The sequence below is a fragment of the Strigops habroptila genome, chromosome 9 (assembly GCF_004027225.2).
Source record: "Strigops habroptila isolate Jane chromosome 9, bStrHab1.2.pri, whole genome shotgun sequence".
NCBI lineage: Eukaryota > Metazoa > Chordata > Aves > Psittaciformes > Psittacidae > Strigops > Strigops habroptila.
This window is the reverse complement of record NC_044285.2, coordinates 22,650,817-22,669,258: the sequence shown is the minus strand read 5'-3', so window position 1 is coordinate 22,669,258 and position 18,442 is coordinate 22,650,817. Positions and strand designations below refer to the sequence as shown.

The 18,442-nt window shown below is 56.6% G+C and overlaps 1 protein-coding gene across 1 annotated transcript in view; it reads right to left on the bottom strand.

The window, feature by feature from the left end:
• MID2 (midline 2) overlaps positions 1–18,442 on the bottom strand; it is a 65,867-nt gene that overhangs the window by 35,100 nt on the left and 12,325 nt on the right. The window contains exon 2 of the mRNA XM_030498607.1: positions 11,180–11,901. Coding sequence (XP_030354467.1) covers positions 11,180–11,845 — 666 coding nt within the window. The 5' untranslated portion in view covers positions 11,846–11,901. The remainder of the gene's footprint in view (positions 1–11,179; positions 11,902–18,442) is intronic.

The following is an 18,442-nucleotide window of genomic DNA, read 5'->3' as shown; positions in this document are numbered from 1 at the left end:
CAAACGTTTCCTGTTGCCCATCTCTGCGTCTCAGGCACATAAATAACCTTCTGCATCTGTCCTCACCTTGCACACTCAAAACAAGATCAGCATGTTCATGTTCCAGCGTTGCTAAGCTGGGTACCCCCAGCCCAGGCTCCTTTCCCCACCACACTGAGCACCTTTCCATCTCCAGCCTGCCTGGGTGGCTGCCAAGGCTCCATGTACCAGGAGGCTCTGGTCAAAAGGTGTTTGTTGGGACCTGTATGTGCCTGGGAAGAAATTCAGACTTGAACTCTCATGGCTTTAGAGAGTGAATCCTCTCATAAACCACCAGCATTCCTCGGGCATCACCACGGGGGTCACTGCTACCTGAGACCCTCACCCAGTTTTACACCTGCAGACACCATCGCAGAATATCCAGCTTTAAATTCCTGCACCCAATAAACCCACAAACCTCCATCAAATGTCAGTAACAAACAGCTCCCCACATGAGCTGTTGGGAAGGATTCCATCCAGAGCGGTATGGAAGTACTCAGGAAAAGTCATTTTGAGATAAACCTCCACAAATACGCTCCAGAAAGCAGCTTCCCATTCCGTTAGCTGCAGACCCGCTACCCTTGATACTCTGCTCTTGGAAACGGCTCCTTCTCCGCTGTACAGGGAGAGCTTCAGGCAGGACACAATTCCCGCCCCGGAACGCCACAAAGGGGCTTTTTGCCTTTTTTTAATGTTTTACATTATAGGCTGGGTTTTTGTGGATCTCTCCGCCACAAGCACAAGCCGATTGCCAGGCCATGGAGCTGCTGTGGGTGGATCCATCGGGCCCTTTCGCCTCGTGACCTGGACTTTCCAATATCACCATAAAAATAAACAAAGCCAAAGAGCACGAGCTGGAAGACAACTCCTGCACGTTTCCCCTTGGACGCTGGATGTCTGCTTCCCAAAAGCCCTTTCGGGAAGCAAGGGAGTGATCTGGGTTTATTGCCTTGGCACATCCTGCACGACACACACCGTTCTGCACATTAGTTGTCTGAGCTCAGCCCATAGACCAGAGGTGCCGGCAGCCTCCCAGCTCTATCAGCAGCCCCATGAGGACCCGGCTGCTCATCCCACTGATGCTGGAAACTGGAACGCCCGAATCCTGGCCCCTCACAACCAGATGGGCTTTGGCAGGGGCAGCACCATGAACCCCTTCCCTGCCCAGCGGCCACCGGCCAAGGTGCAGCTGCATGAGCTTTCTCCATCCACACACTTCCCGTCCCCGCAGGGCGGGATACTGGCCGTGGAGGACGAGCGGGGTGCTGGGCCGGCACTGTTCAGATCACAGCCCAAAGCCGCTCCCAGGCAGCTCCTGTGCTCCCAGGCAGCTGCGCTCCAACCGGCTCCAAAAGGGCTGCGCTGGGAGGAGGTGGCCGGATGCAGCTGGATAATCCCATTGCTTTCACAGGTGGGAAAAGCATCCCATGGAGGAGCATCCCAGCCACCTGCAGCTCCATCCTGGCCTCGGCTGCTCCGGTCTCTCCCTGTGGGAGCCGAGATCTGCCTCTAGAGGTCATGCAGTGAAGCATGGCCTGCACAAAGGTGACAGGATCAGAGCCACGTGGAGCAGCTTGCAGGTGACAACACTAGAGATCCCCCCAGGGGCAGGTTCCCACCGAAGCAAAACACATTCCCAAATAAACTGAACAGAATGAAGGGAACTGCAGGAGCAGAAGAGACACCTGATCCGCACCTTAGAGAGGGAGATGACCAGAAATCTCTACTCTTCACACCTAAGACTCTTTTGCTCCATGCAGCAAAGACGAGGACACTGATTTATGCCCCAAAACCAACACATCAGCTCCCCAGCTCACACAGACACGACAAGCACCCAAAGGCAGCCCTAACCCTGCTGTGCACAGCCAGACCCCCATCACAAGGGAAAGGCAGGTCAGGAGGACTGTCACCCTGTGAGGACAGGGCTCTGCAGCTGCTGCAGATGTGGCTCCCATGGACCACCCAGCTCCCAGAAATTATTCGAGGTGTAAGAACTCGTTCATCTGGAAGCAGCTCAGGAGGTTTTGGGGACACACCTCTGCTTTCCTCACCACAGACATACCTGTTTCCAGATAAAGATCAAAGCGAGGTGGGCTGATCTACCAGCCACGCAGGGAATTATTTAGGCTGGAAAAGAGCTTTAAGGTCAAAGGCACGGCCACAGCACCCATCAGGAGCTGGAGCTGCCAGCTCCATGGGATGCGCTCAGCTCCATAGTGGATAATGTGCCCCCTCCAGCAGCGGGATGGTCTCCCTGGGGCCAGCACGCTGAAGAGAAATCCCAAAGCAGGAGCCGAGAGACACCAGTGGGAAGAGTAGCGCAGGTCACCCCACGCACCTCTCATCTTGAGGCCCCAAGATCCACTTCCATTCCCAATCCAGAAGGATTTTTGTCAGCAGAGGTGCTGCTGTTGTGCATGGATTTCTATAAAAGGGCACATCAAACCACACGGAGCGGATGATTCTATAATTCTATGACATTCAAAGTGGGGTTTTTAAAAAGCATGTCATCTGTCATGGTAAAATCACTTAATGACACCTGTAAGCCTATTTAAGGGTCTAATGTGATAATAATAGCAATATTCAGCATCTTGGAGCATGACTTTGAGCCTGCTAACGAATTCAGATGACGCTCACCCCAGTGCATGCAACCAACCCTCCAAATTACTTGGAGATACTGAACTGCTGCTCTCGTTTTCCAGGCGAGAGTACACGCCGCGAATAGCTGCGAGCTCAGGGAGCACAATTAACCGAGCTATGCTAATTCACACTCCTGAATATTCATTGCCCCCATCGCGCCAGATATCCGGAATATTAAACAACAGCTACTCGGGGCAGGAATATTCATCTTGTGGCAAAGAGGCTGTTTGGGAGAGCACAGGCTCCGGGTGCCGGCAGCAGAGGGGCTGCAGGACACGTGCCCAGAGCCCTCTCCCCTTCCCAGGGAGGCTACCCACTATGGCTGGACTTCACAGAACCACACAGTCACAGCCTGGTTTGGGTTGAAGAGACCTTAATGCTCACCGAAGCTCCAACCCCCTGCCATGGGCAGGGACACCTTCCACTAGAGCAGGTTGCTCCAAGCCCCTGTGTCCAACCTGGCCTTGAACACTGCCAGGGATGGGGCAGCCACAGCTTCTCTGGGCACCCTATACCAGCGCCTCAGCACCCTCACAGGGAAGAGCTTCTGCCTCAGAGCTCATCTCAATCTCCCCTCTGGCAGGTTAAAGCCATTCCCCTTGTCCTGTCCCTACAGGCCCTTGTCCAAAGCCCCTCTCCAGGTTTCCTGGAGCCCCTTTAGGCACTGGAGCTGCTCTAAGGTCTCCCCTTCAGGAGCCTTCTCTTCTCCAGGCTGCCCCAGCCCAGCTCTCTCAGCCTGGCTCCAGAGCAGAGCTGCTCCAGCCCTCGCAGCAGCTCCATGGCTCTGTGTAGCTCTTGTGCAGGGGGCTCCCGAGCTGGGCACCGGACTGCAGGTATTTATTTAAATAAATAAAACCAATATAATCCTTTATCTGTTTTTATTTATTTAAAAGTCTATTCACACAGAACCAGGAGACCTGGAGTCCAGCTCAGGCCCTCAGCAAGAACATGGAACAGAAGCCCTGCAAAGGAAACAGCTTACAGTTGTTTCAGGAAACACAAGTACCTGTTCTGGGGAGGAAACTGTGTGCCAGGGGTGAGTTTTCCCTCTCTGAGAGAGCTGACACTGCAGAGAAGCAGCAGGAGCACAGAGAGAGAAGAATCGGGATTAAATGGGAATTCAGAAGCTGCAAAAGATAACACAGATCTGGGGCACCCAGAGAGATGCTACGAGGAAAACTACACCACAAAAGCAGCTGCACTGTTAACAAGCCTGTTTACAGACAGGGGGAAAACCCTCTGTTAAACCACACGACATGGGGTGATGAGAACAAAGCTCAGGTTTGATGGGAACACAAATTGGCTTGAAGAAGTGTGGGGCCACGGCTCAAGGCCTGGCATGTGTTTGTTTATGCTGGAAAGCAGTGTCGAGAGTCAGATTTTCCCCCTTCTCCAGAAATAGCACTGAAAACTCAACTGCTAAACCCATCCCCTCACACGGGAGCCATGTGAGGGACACCCCTGCCGCAGAGGAGCCCGGTGAAAGCCACAGCAGGGCTCTGCGGATGCTCAAGACCTCATTTCCTGCAGCGTTTGAAGGTGTTACTGCAGGTCTGCAGCACCCAGCACCCAACGGTCGTGCAAAGCAGCACTCAGAGTGAGACTCATCAGCACAACCAACAGGCAGCATCTCCCAAACTCAACACCGGGCTGAGGCCACCAGACCTCTGTCCAGGAGACTGAGGCACCAGCACCCAGAGCCCGGCTCCCAGCAGGACACATGCTGCTGACCAATGGTCTCCTGCTCATTCTCATGTCTCCCTCCTCCCAAAGCCCAGGGATAGATCACTCTCCAAGGAAGTGGAAGCCAGAGACTGCTTTCTGTTCATTGTTCATTTTCTTGGCACTCTATAAGCCCCAAGGCCTAGGACACAAGCAAGAAAACCTTCACAAAGGGCCATGAACCCAGCTTCTTGCTGCAGGGAGGAAGCTCCTTCCCTCACAACGCACCCCGCTCCTCCACCAGCCCCTTTGAGCATGACCCCGTGGATGTCCAGTGCCTGCATCTCTCTCCCCATCCTGCCATCCTGCCCCATGCTGCCCATGCCTCCTGCCTCTGGCGCTGGCAGGAGGCATGGTCAGCACCTCTACACGTATTATTCCTACCCAGCTAAACCACTGCATAAGAGTCAACCATCGTGAGGCTCAGAGTTAAACAAGGACCGAACCCCAGCGACCCGGAGCTGCTGCACTCGCACGATCTGATGCACTCATGAATTTTTCATTTTTAATTTACTGGTGCAACAGCTTCTGCCAAAACCACCTCCCCGCCCCCCCTCGGAACCCAGGCACGTTCTCGCGCCTGGTTCACCCCAGAGGAAAGCTCTCAGAGCGGAAACACTGCGTTTCCAGCCCTGCTTATCTACAGGGTCATGGAAAACCCAGCATTTGGAGTGGGGGCTGCAATAAAGGAAGGTGGCACCACTTTTCTGACGTTATTTCAAAATGACTCCATCTATTTACCATCTCGCCTCTTCCAGAACAGACTCAGTTCCGGGCTGCTGTCGCACGGGATGCGAACGCTGGAGATTAATCCTTCAGCTTCATCCCAATCACCATGTTGCTGAGTGATTTCTGCACAGCTTTGCACTTTCATTTTCCAGCTCAAGCTGCTCTGGAGATAGTAACAACAAATGCTGAAAGCACCCTGGATGTGAACATGGTGTCAGAAAAAGCGAGAGATGCACCTTGCCAGCGCGGGCTCAGTTTGATGTCTCATGACCCACAACAGTGCAGTTTGATAATAAAGGTAAAAACCTGAGCCCTCCCCTAACAGCAGGTTTCTGAGGGGGAACCTGGTGCCCAGGACTCGTGCAGACGTGATGGACCTCCCAGGACCTTTCAGCTTCCCAATGAGGGGTCCTGCACCGGTTGCAGTCTCGGCACCCACCCTGCAGCAATGACCGGCACCCACCACACAGCACCCAAAGGGCACTCGTGACCTGCCAGAGGGGAGCCTGGCAGGGGACCAGCGGCCTTTATCTGCAGCAGGGACAAAGTGAGATGCTCTTCTGCACGTGCTCAACATCAGGTCAGTGCTGGCTGCTCTGCAAGGTGCTTGGTTGCCCCTGCAAACAGAATGATGGGGAGTATAACACTGGGCTGGGGACCCTGTTTTGGGGCACAGGTCTTCCCTGCTCAGAGAGATCACGTAACCAGTCACTAGGTTACAAACTCGATCTGAAATAACCATAAAAACACAGTGTTTTCCCCCGCCACACACTGTCTACCTGGCTTAGGAGGAAAGTCGATGCTGGAAAGCCTCAGGAGCTTGCTGGGGAGTGGAGATGATGCCTGGGCTCGTGCACAGAATGCAGAAGAGGCCGCTGAGGAGGCTGGCAGGGGAAGCAGGGGCTCTGCCTGCCCCAGAACACCCATCGATCGCAGGGGCTGTGCTGCAGCCCCCTCACGGCCCCGTGGCTGCAGCAACTCATGGTGCGGGTGCCTGGCTCTCTGGCACAGCCACAAGCGATGGACTCAGCTGCGCTGGCCTCGCAGCTGCCACAGGGAGCCTGAACTCAGCCAGGGCTGCACCAGGGGGTCTTGCAGCCTCTCTGCAGGACCCCCAGGGCTGTGGCACCCGCAGGCGACCATGGGCCACCCCACCAGTGTCCCCAGAGCGGCAGTCCAGGCTCGCACCACCATGAGCCTGGGCTGGGACAAGCTCAGGTGAGGTCACATCCCTTCCTCAAGCGGGTCCGGAGGGAAGCACAGACGCATGTCTGGCTGCGGGTAACGGAGCCGACAGCTACAGCGCAGCCAGAGCCTCTGTACGGCTGCTGGTGCAGCCCCGCGCTGCGTGTAGGAGTCACAGCAGCCGCAGTTGTAACCCCTGTTCTCAGCTAACCCTTCCTTGCGTGGGGAAATGCGTACAGATACGTCTGGAAAGTCAGTTTAGCCCCATGGCAGCAGCATGGTACATTATAAATTAAGCAGCAATCTCAGTGACTCACGCAGTGCAATAGAGAACACATCCACAAGTCCTAGGGTGAAGAAGTCCTACACTGCAGCACGAAGGGAGGGCTTTTCCTTATCTTTCTACCCCTCTGCTCTCTCCAGAGCCTTGCACTAACTACCAGCCTCCTGCGTGTCTAGCACGGGGAGCTCTGGGTTGTCCTTGAATCCCGAGTCCCACTCACATTAACCCGCTGGAGGCAGCGCACCCCTCTGCAGCATCACAGACACGGGGCTTTCCACCCAGCTTACTGCTCTTCCTTCAGCAAAGAGTGGATGTGTTACAAAACACATCTTTCTCTTCTTTTTTTGGCACTTCCAACCTGTCAATCAACAGAAGCCTCCGCAACAGCAAAGGAAAAGCCTCCTCTGAGCTGGCCCTTATCCTGTTCCCACAAAGGGAATGGAGCAGATGGAGAAGCAAAGGACAGCAGCGAGTCATTAAGGCAAAGAGCTCTCTCTGGAAACCGCTCCCACTGCAAGTCCTGGATGGAGGAGCCAGCCCCAGCTCTTCTTGCTGCCATCTCCCCTTCACAGGGTGAAGGGTGCCTGGTGCCTGGCACAGCACAGGCAGGGCTGGGGCCGTGCTCAGACAGCTCCGAGCTTCCAGCATCTGCATTTACAATCGTAGCAATCTCACCCGGCACATAGAGGGCTGCGCCCCCACACACGCTTTATCTAGGTCAAGCCATTAGTTTTGCTCTTAATCTCCATATGTTTTTAATTTGATCTTTAATGTGGATTTCAGCCCGCGAGCCGAGCTGACGGATGTTCCTTGCCACCAATTGTGCTAAACATCCCAAGCCCTCCTGAAGACACTGGGAAGGAGAACAAGCACCAAAATCCTGGTGCACTTTGAGCACCCACAGCCAGGCCCACGCAGCAGTAGCGCTGGGGAACAACCCCTCTGTCACGAAGCACTTTCCTACCCAAAGAGCTGTTGTTCCCTTCCCTTGTGTAGTTGATAATCCTTGGTGAGGAGCCTTCCCAGGGATACAGGATGCTGCTGCATCCATCACGGGCATGTAGGTGATGCTGGTGCTTCGACCTTCAGCCCGTCCTGCCTGGCATCCCACATGGTCCCTCAAATTCGCATCTCCCATCTCACAAGCACCAGAGCTGCAAGTCCCACCAAAGGGGATGGAAGCGGGAAGCCCCTCCCTGTCCATCTTCAAAAGAGGTGGATGCTTTCGCCGCGGTGAATCCAAGTGTTGGATGGCTGGGGTTGGAAACAACTGTGGCTGCTCTGCACCGTCAGCATCCCAGGTGCCTGCAGCATTCCTGACAGCGGCTGCTGGAGCTGGTGGGCTGATGTCCGAGGTGGAGCACACAGCAGTGGAGCTGCTCTGTGGAGAAGCTGGTGAACAGCAGCATAACCCAAGCGAGAACTCCTTTATCCCAAGGAAACGGGCATGATGTGACAGCTGCGGGGAGGTCCCAAGCCTCAGCCCCATTCACAACTTGGATTTACCACAGGCCAGGAAAACCACTCACTTCTGTACAATAGAAACAAGCAGAGCTGAAAACGCACAAAATAAAAAGCCATAACATGCTGAAGGGATTAGGGATGGCTCCCAAAGCACCTTGAGGTGTATAATGTGCTATGGGCAGATTGCTGCAGAGCCTCTGTGCTGCAGGCACGCACTGGGGGTGTATGATAGAAAACCAGCTCAGAGGGGAAGGGGAGCTCTGGGAGATGGCTTATGGTTTAGACACAAGGGTTTTAGCTCTCCTAAGGGCGGGGGTAGGAATTTCCCACCACAGATCATTGTGGGAAGCGTGGCCCTTTGACAGAAAGAGGTTATTTGCTTCAAAACCCAATTTTCCATCAAAACCCCCAAGCTGAAAGGCGTTTCCAGCTCGCTCGAGCTATGGGATCAAAGCCGGAGCTGAAGAGCAGCTGCAGCCCAGGGCTCACCGCCCCAGTGCAGCACAGCACAGCTCCTGGGGAGCTGCCTGGATGCTGCTCCATTGACAGCATTAACAGCAGCTCCACCACCAACAGCTCAGAAACAGAAGGGAGGCACGGAGCCGTGGGGCAGCATCAGCTCCATCAGCTGCGGTTCTCGGCAGCAGCATCCCACCAGCCTCAAGTTTAATGGCCTCAAGTATGTCAGGCACTTGCAAGGATTTCACTGCTGCCAGGTTTGTGGTCAGAGCGACAGACTGGGGCTGCAGAAGGAAGACAACACAAAGCACTAATGCAAATATTGACTCTGCTGGTAGAGCTCGGCATTGATCCCATGCGAGTGCTGCAGTGGGGGGGGAGCAGTAGGAAAACAGCCACCCAGAGCAAGCCCAATGGACACACAGACAGAGGCAGGGGTTACAGACACATAACCACGGTCCCTATGGAGCAGCCAGGACCAGGAGGAAGCCATCCCTGCAGACCCGAGGCACCGCGGCCTCCCAGCTGCGGGTTAACAGCACAGGAAGAACGCTGCAGGCAGAGAAGAGCTCCCTCCGTGGCCAAAACCACTTTTAAGACTGTTATTTAAAAAGGGAAAAACGTGGTGTTCTGGCAACCTGCAGAACTGGGCTGGCTGCGGCCGCGCTCCAGGCTGTCAGAGGTTTGTGTCTCCCGATGGCTCTGCCTGGCCAGCTGACACGGGCGGACCAGGGGGAACAGATTCAAAGGTTTCAGTTTCTCCTCCAGGTTTTGCTGCGTGCAAACATCCTCAGTCGTTTCTCTCTAAGGTTCCCAATTTGCTAATTGAGACATTTCCTCATGGAAAAAGAATGTCCTGGACTAGGGATGGGGCTGCTGGCACGGCTCCGTGCACCAGGAAGCGCGGCAAGGCGTGTGCAGTGGTGAGAGGTGCAGCGAGGCCTGATGGCAAATACCAACCAGCACCAGCTCCTCCATGGGCACATTGCGGCCCCCATGCCACGGGGCAGCCCCACCAGGACACAGCCCCTGCAGAGGCGGGAACAAAGCCCAGGACATCTCACAGCACCAACCATCCTCCCACCGCTGACCCCGTGTCAGCCACAGCATCGGGCACTGCCATCAGGCTTGGGGGTCTGGAGAAGGGCAGGAGGGGAACCAGTGGGAAGCTGGGCACTGTGGACGGTTTCTTTCCAGGCATCGCTTTGTGATAAAACAATCCGTTCTGCACATAAAAACTAGAGAGTTCTGTATTTTTGCTAGAGGGACAGAAGAATTGCTTCTGCCCATAAAGCCCACAGGAGTGGACAGCTCGATTTCACTGAAAACATTACCAAGACAAAGAGCCAGGAAAAGCGCTTTTGGGTCAGAACAGGCCCGGAACATTAGGGGAGAAAGGACCAAGGAAGAAGCAGCTGGAAGCACATGAGCAGGGTTATAATGGGGATAGGACTGCTGCCACAGTGGTGGCTGCACCAGCCTGACACCATGCAGGACCAGCTATGTATTTTCTTACTATCAAATAAAAAGGGAATTAAAAGCGTTCTGCAGACTCATGCAGAACGCACAGGGGATGGAGAGGGATTTCTACCTGTATATAGGTCAAACCTCACCCACCCGGGTTCACATCACATTCAGCACAGCCATGGCATAGAAATGAAGTTTCAAAGTACTCCAGAGGGATCCGTGGGAGTTTGCTCTCTCCTACCTGAGGAGCGGCAGAACAGCAATTCTGCCTGGATCGATACATGCTGCAAGTGGAGGGCCAGGAGGACGATTGCCTGTTCCTGCCACTCCAGCCGGGAGGAAATCAGGGCTGTGGTTTCCTCAGAACAGGCTCCCACGATGGAGCTCTGTGCGATGGGAGCGCTGCTCCCGGCAGGAAGCAGGTGGAAGGGAGACAAAGGCAACGGGACCACGAGGGATCCTCAGCAGCCTCCAAATCCCCGCCAGCCTCCCACGAGCACATGTGGCTGCTCATGTCCTGTTCTCCGCGCCAACAGCACCCCCAAGTCCTCCTCTGCAGGGCCGCTCCCAGCCCATCCATCCCCAGAGCTCCCCGCGCCCGGCCCTCTCCTCGCATAGAGGAGCAGCTTGGACAAGAGGGCACAAAAGGAGGGCACAAAAGTGCCCTGCTTGAGGAGGGCACAAAAGTGCTCCCCAGAGCACTCCTCGGGACACAGCGGTCCTCAAGCACATGTAAAGCAGGAGGGTTCCCCCACACAGCAGCCCACAGGCTTCCCAAAGGAAATGTCCACATCCCACTCCCATCATCCGAGAAGGCTGCACAGCCACAGCCCGAGCACAGTAGCCTGAGGGGACCATACCCGGGGGTCCCCCAGGCCACCCCTCACCACCTCAGTTCTCCCAGGACAGGGCAAAGCCACGCTCCTGGGGCAAAGCTGGGCACCAGTGGCACAGGGGAGAAGGGCCCGTGCCTGCGCTTGGCACACATGCACCGGGAGGAAAACAAACCAGCAAAGTCTTTGCTTTAACTGCGCAAGTGACACCCAGCTCAGCCTCCTGGTACCAGGGTCCTGGAGGAGCCCACAAGCTGCACCCCGTGTATTTCCAGTTGTTTGCCGTAAACAAGAGGTGCTAGTGCTGCTGAAACCAGCCCCTGCTCCAAGCGCCGCCCGCAGCGACCAGCAGCCCCCGGACGCCTCACCAGGCGCTTACCTTCAGCTTCTCGAAGCGATCGCTGAGGGACGCCACTTGGTGGTCCCGGTGGCGGCCCACCAGTTTGCATAAGGCACAGATGAGCTGGTCGTCAGCGACACAGTACATGTTCACCTTCTCGTTCTCGTGCTCCAGGCACGTGAGCCCTCGGAAGTGCGCGTCGGGCACGGGCTCCACCAGCCGGTGGCTGGTGAAGGGCTTCTTGTTGGGGTGTGTGGCGCGCAGGCAGCGGTCGCAGTAGGACACCTCGCAGGTGATGCAGGTCTTCACCGCGTCCCGCGGCGGGTCCTGCTCGCAGAACTGGCACGCGATCCTCTCGCCGGCCACCGACATGGTTGGGCTGTTGCGATACGTCCGCTCGCGGCGGCTCTCGCTAGGGGAGTTCGGCCCGCTCAGGGACGCCTTCTGGAAGCGGTCAATGATGTTCTGCAGGGTCACATTCCTCTTGAGGCCCTCCAGGCCCCGGTGGTTGAGGGAGATGACATAGCGGCACGTGGGGCACTGGAAGGCAGAGATGGGCTCGATGGACTCACTGGAGGAGCAGCTGGACACCAGGATGCGGTGGGCGCAGCTGAAGCAGAGGCTGTGGGCACACGGCAGCAAGAGGGGGTCCTCAAACAACTCCAGGCAGATTGGGCAGGTCAATTCTGACTCCAGTGTTTCCATCTTTAGTCAAAACGATCTGGGTTCAGCATCAAAAACCAGGGAAGGTGGGCTGGTACCTGCGGAGACAAGAGCAGAGGCATCAGACAGCGGCTCTCCTGGGCAGAAACAGGCACCCGGAGGACGTTGGACACGTCACCTCTATGGCACCCCAACGCTCTCTGCCCCCTGATGCTGTCACACAACCCAGCCAGGCTCACACGAGCCCATCGCCGTGGTGACACGTCGTGGTACCATCCACCCGAGCCTAGCCACTGGCTCAGAGTGGCACCCAGGGGTGCTGTGGGGCAGGAGGGATGCTCAGGACGAAGGGCAGCAGGAAGCTGCTCTTCATCACCCTGCAGCCCAGCCCAGAAGATGATTTGGACAGCGAGGCTGAAGCCAAACCCAGCAGAAACCACATGATTTCATGTTTCTTCTTGCGAGCGCGAGGCAGGAGCGGGGGGGCCGTGCTGGCTTCTGCGCAGAAAGGCTCCGCTGCATGGCAGAGATAAAGCTCCGACTGCCCCCTCCAGCAGCCACACAGTCCCATCGCCTTCTGGTGGAGGGAAAAACGCGAATCGTGTCCTGGAATCTCTGAGCAAGCGGGTTGGGAGCTCTAACGTACCGTCCCCCCGCGCCGTGCTGCCTGTTGGAGCAGGGCAGGGAAGGAGGAGCAGGGAAATTACGGCCTGCAGAGTCCCACCTCTGCTGTCCTCCGCTGCACCCCAGCGACAGCCAGGGATGCCCAAACCAACTCCACTAGGAGGCAAACATTCCTATTTTAGATCACTCCCCCTGCGCGAGGCTGGAGACGGGCTCCCTGCGGCCACTGGCCCTGCTGTCGCACTGCTCCCAAGCTCTGGTTTTGCAGAGCTCCCCACTGCACCCTGAGAGATGACCTGTGTCGCCACGTGCTCCCAAGCGCTGTCCCCTCCATGCACCCAGCAGCCACTGAGCTCCCTCCCCATCCCGGCTGTAGGACACCTCTCCATGCCGGTGGCATGATCCCTCCCCATCCCGGCTGCAGGACGTGTCCACAGTGGGCACAGGGGCACACACCGACAGCCCCGTGTTACTGACAGCCCCTCCACAGCCTGCAGCAGGAGCGGTGGGTCCCACTATTGGCAGGTATCCTCTGATCCAGCTCCACCCGCCAAGCAGCTCCAAAGCCTCGAGCGATGCCCACACGTGCTCCAGGGCTGGTTCCAGCCTCGCTGGTACGTGGTGCCAGCAGCAGCCCAGACCGGCCAACCCTGCCCATTGCCGGTTGGTGCCAGCGCCTGGGATGGGTGCATCCCCGGGGTGCCCTGCTGGGACCTGCCTGCGCTGCCGTGCCTATCACACCATCTACTCCGAGCCGCCTGGCATGGGATTCGCCAGTGCCTGGAGGAGATCTTGAGCTCTTCCCTGCGCCAGCTCGAGAGGCTTATAAAATTAAGCAATTGGATATTTAGATATGGTAAATCTGCAGCAGCCTTATCAGGGCCTGCCCGAGTGAGCCTTGCACATATTAATGTAGATACACATATTTCACTCCCCCCCCCAAGAGACACAGCGAAGAGTAGCTACATCCACAGAAGCTGCAGAGCGTGAAGGCTCCCAACAGCTTCCTCCCCACGACCCCCGATGCCTTTCCCAAGCCTTGGAGCCCATCTCAGCCATGGGAAAACGGCTGAGGGAGGAAATGCTCCTGGCCATGGTCCCGGGAGCACTCGCACTGGCTGCAGCAGCCATCCCTGCCCCGCTGTGGGACCAGGGGCTTCCGCTGCACAGTCACGACCCCCCCATCACCACCGCAGCACCGGGCAGCCCCGTGCACGCTTCCTCCTGGTGCTTGTGCTTTAAACCTTAGACACCGCTACTCTTGGCTGGGCCTGTCCCCACAGAGCGCTCCCGTCCGCTCCTGCCCGGCTTCGCTGCATTCGGGGACAAGAACAGATGCAAAACGTTTAACCAGCCTTTTGCCTTGCTCCCCAGGGTCGCTCCTGCGGGAATCTTGTTTTCCTTGCTGGGACAGCATCGCTCAGATGCGACACAGCCGAGTGGAGCCTCCGGAAGCGGCTGGAGCAGCAGCTCCTGCACCTGGGCAACGCAGCCGGCGCTGCCGCCGAAGCCTTTCATGCCTCCCGCTTTGATGTTCGCTTTGATGTCCAGGATTGACATGGCATGAGGAATAGCTGATTAGATTAAAATCTGCTCGCTCCAGAGTCATCAACTCCCTCAATACAAGCGCCATAAAACATTAATACGGGTTACAAACAGCCGCACGTGTTGCTTGTGCCAACGGGTCCGGCAGCCCTGGCCACGTCCCCAGCAGCCGGGCAGGGCTGTGACTGTGGGCGCTGGCATTTTAACACAGCACTAACATTACAAACCTACCAATTCTGCTCTGGAAACACCAGGGCGGGATCTCCCCCATTGTACAACACACAGAGACATGCAGCATCCTTCCAGCGCACCCACGGGGCGCCTGAGCTCGGTGCAACGGCAGCAATGACCAGCTTTAGGTGGGTGCCAGCAGGCCCCGCGCTGCTGGAGGTCTGCATCACTGTGACCTGCCCTCCCTGCACAGACTCACGGATGTCACACACCTCTCCATGAGTGTCACACATACATCCCTATGGGCGTCACATGCGCCTCCCCACGGGTGTCATACACATAGACCCACGGGTGCCACACACCACCCCATGTGCTGCTCCGTGCCTCCCCACTCTCACCTCCCAGCCCACATGCAGGGCTGTCGCAGCCCACTTGAGAGGCTCTGAACCCCACCTGCAGACTGGAAGCAGCACAAGTGTGGGGAGCCCTACGGGCACACGGGGCATCCTTAGCAAACCCTACCAAGGGTCGTTCAATACAGAGATTCGCCACTAGGAAAGGGAGGAGAGAGGAACAGCAGGAGGGGATGCTGCTCACATCATCACCCTGACTACCCTGGGAAGGGACATCCTAGTGCACATCACCTAAGGACATGGTCAGCCAGCCCAAAATTCCCCCTGATGCCTCTGACCACCTTCAGGCAGCCCAAAATTCCTCCTGCTCCTTCCGCTTGTGGTCTCCCCGTGGCCCCTGGTGCCAGACGCTGCTGCTCACTCACCCACTCACCCCATGCAAGCCCCATGCCACAGAGTTCGGATACCAAAAATCAACGCAACTCATTTTATCTGCATTTAAAACCAACAACCGTGATTTCACTCCTTGAGCTTGGCTATAACTATGTCTTGAGGTGGGTCCTCCTGCCCCTACCCACGGGTGGATGCACAGCCCGAGGAGCACTCAGCTCACCCCAATGCAAGACACGAGCTGGCTGTATTCTGGTGTGATTCTCAGTGCTCTGCAGGCACCAGCATAGAATGAGTGTATAAATGAAGATGGTTTATCAGGCTAAAACCCTGGTCCCAGATGCATCCGGCTTCACTACCATTTGATGGTGACGGGTCAGTGCACCTTGTGCACAGCGAGCACCAGCCTCTCCCGAGCTGGACACAGCAGCTCCCACTGCCCTGGACTGTTACAGGGCATATAAAACTCAACAACGTCCGTCCATCCATCCATCCACTCACAGGTCTCCTTCCGCTACAGCAAGCCCTCCTGACCTCTGCCAGCCCCTGCTTCTACCAGAGTTTGTGTGTCCACCTCAAATTCCTCCTGCTCTCCCTCGCACCAAGACCGGGCAGGGCTTTGCCAGCCCATCAGAGCCCCCCAGGGCAAACAGCTCTGCTCTCCGGACCTGTTCAGGCCCAGCCCAATGCTGCAGGCTGATGGTCTCCATGCAAGTGCTATTTCTTCTTTTCTTCTTTCTTTCTTTCCTTCCCGCCCCCCCTCCTTTCTTGTTGTTCTGTTTTTATTTCCTCAGAAACACTGCAGCCCGGATTGCTCAGCCAAAAACGAGGCTGAAAGCAGCCGCGGTGCTGCTCCACCCGCACGTTAGAGAGAAATGTAATCAAACATGGCAACCCTTTCCTTAATTGGCTCCTGACAGCGGGACAGCAAATCTGGGCAGCAGTTGTCTGTGTACTCGTTGTCGTCCTCGGGAAAACCGGCTCAACACTGGATCACTGCTCAGGGAACAATGAAACCCTCCTCCAGCAGCCGCAGCCCAGCCCCGGAGCCCCCACCCTGGCTGAGCAGGATCCCCCCAGTGTGGGGGGCAGAGGGGCTGCCCTTCACCCTCAGCCCCACACGCCTGCAGCCACCAGCCTGGCCAAGGAACTGCCCTAACCCTGCCCTTGGAGCCAGGCTGTACCCAGAGAACCGAGGTCCCATGAGGACAAACAGCCCCGAGCATGTGATTAGCACCAGCACCAGCTTCCTGCCTAACGAAGGAGCGCATGGGGAGCTCAATCAGGCTCCTCCAGCCAGTTCACACCAAGCGCCACCCAATTTTTCCATGCTTGGTTTGCCAGCTTGGTGAGCTGCTACATGTGGAGCTGCTCCATGTGCTTAACACCGAGTTCAGGCTTTAAAGGGTGCTCCTCACTCTCTGGAGGACGAGGAGCATCCTTCAACCTGTTCGCCCACTGCCTCCAGCCAGGAAAGCTGAAAATCCCCACACGGAGCTTGGCCTCTCCTCCCACAGCTCCTGCCTCCACAGCTTCCTCAATAACTTGGAGAATCTGTCCGAGGCTGCCTGAAGAACTCACGATAATTCACATCCCAGCCGCTCTCCCAAACACCTTATCGCAATCCTGAAAAAGCAGGAAAACCCAATGCCGATTAAACTGGATTTCCTGCGCGGCCGCCGCGCGCCGTTGTCCTTAATCCATCACACTGGAGCACAGGCGTCTCCACATCAGCTTTAAGCATTTTCCCAGCCAATTTGCTGGGTGCTAAAATAAAGCTGGCTGCTCTGCAGCTCCCTCAGCTCTTGTACCTCTCTAAATGAAGGGCAGAGCACAAGAGCTGCGCTTCCATGAAGCAGCAGCAACAGCTTTTAATGAGAGATTACTTTCTGCTGGCTCCGTTGCTGAACTCACTCCAGAAGAGCCGGCTGGAGCCCACTGGCACCCAGGAGCTGCTGCTCTTTCATGCCTCCATTTGCACAGTGCCTTATCCCTCCTGTCCCGGGAATTCCATCTTCATTGCTGCCCCCGTTGTCCTGACTGAGGGGATGGAAGTGTTCCACTTCGCCACCACATCCTCCTCCTGAATTTCTCCCATCAGGCTCCAGTGCCAGAGTGGGACTCCCAGGGCTGGGGAGGGCCCTACATCGTGGGGTGCCCCCTACACACCTCTGCCCTTGCAGCTCGCACAACTGGCTTTGGTTGGGGTTCTTCCCCACCCCATCCTAAGAGGGGACTATTCCCACCACGCAAACCCTGCACAAGCCTTGGCAACCAACGCACAGGCACAGCCCAAGCCAGGGCTCCAGCCCCCGTTAGCATCACTGGTCCAGCATGTCCCTTCAGCCACTGCTGCCGCCCCCTCTGCAGCAGCAGAGCGGCAGCAGCGCCCGGGCTGCCCCTTGAGCTGCTCTGCTTTGGGGTGCTGCATTTTCCACCCCACTTCTCTCCCTCTTCATCCCAACAACATCTCTCCATTTGTCAGGCAGCTCCAGAAGCCCCCAGTACCCGTCACCATCATCCTCTACATGTACAAGCAGCCTTGGCCGCAGCAGGCTCTCCCCAAAGACACCACCACAACCCAGCACCTTCCGCTGCCATCCTTCCCCTCCTGCCAGTGCAGGACCTAAGCCTCTCCCATGGTTTAAATGGTCAATGACACCTCCACAGCCGTGCAGACATCCATTGATTACACTGTTAGTTCTGGCCACGCCATGAGACCTTCCCATCTGCACCCACCTCCGATTCTCCCAGTGTGAATTGAAGATCCAGAAAGCGCAATGTGGGGAGGGATGGTGAGAACAGGAAAGCCAAATGTTAGACAATATTTTGGCCAAAGGTTAAACCATTGGCTGCTGATTAGCTGCTAACTGTGGTGAGGGATGAAGCACAAAGGGTGTTTGTAGCAGTGGTTCAGGTTGGTCAGGACTGTGCAGGAACACAAGCATCACAGTGTTCCCCATTCACTGGTCCCAGGCCCCAGCACATTCCGTGGACTTTGTGGGGATCTTGGAAGCACCACAAGCCCAGCAGTGCCCAGGACAGACCCCACAGATGGAGCCAATGCTTCACCTGTGGAGGCAAAGCCTTCAGCATGAGCCCAGCGCCGCTGCATTCCGGAGGAGCTCACTGGAGAGCAAGAGCAGCTCCAAGGAGCTTGTCCCAGAGAACCTGCAGGGGACAAGGATGCTCTGACCAAAGCCCATAAGGTCTCCTCCAGGGAGAGACCTCATCTACCTCCAAGACACGAGAGGCAGGCACCAAACAAAGCCTATCTGCTTTTCTCCCATTACATCCTGGTCGAAGCGAAGATTTCGCCTCTTTGTACCTGCCTCAGCAGCTCCCCGAGTGCTCCCATGAGGCCTCAGCACAGCACGTGCTCACCAAAGGCTCCAGCGTTTGAAGTCTGACATGAGAGGAAGACCACAGACAGATTTCCTGTGCCTTGCTCACCAGCTACCGCAGCAGAACCACACGGTGTGGATGCTCAGCAGCCAGAGTAGGCCAAAGAAACCCCACGCGGCAGTGGTACACATCACGTATCCTCTCCTCCAGG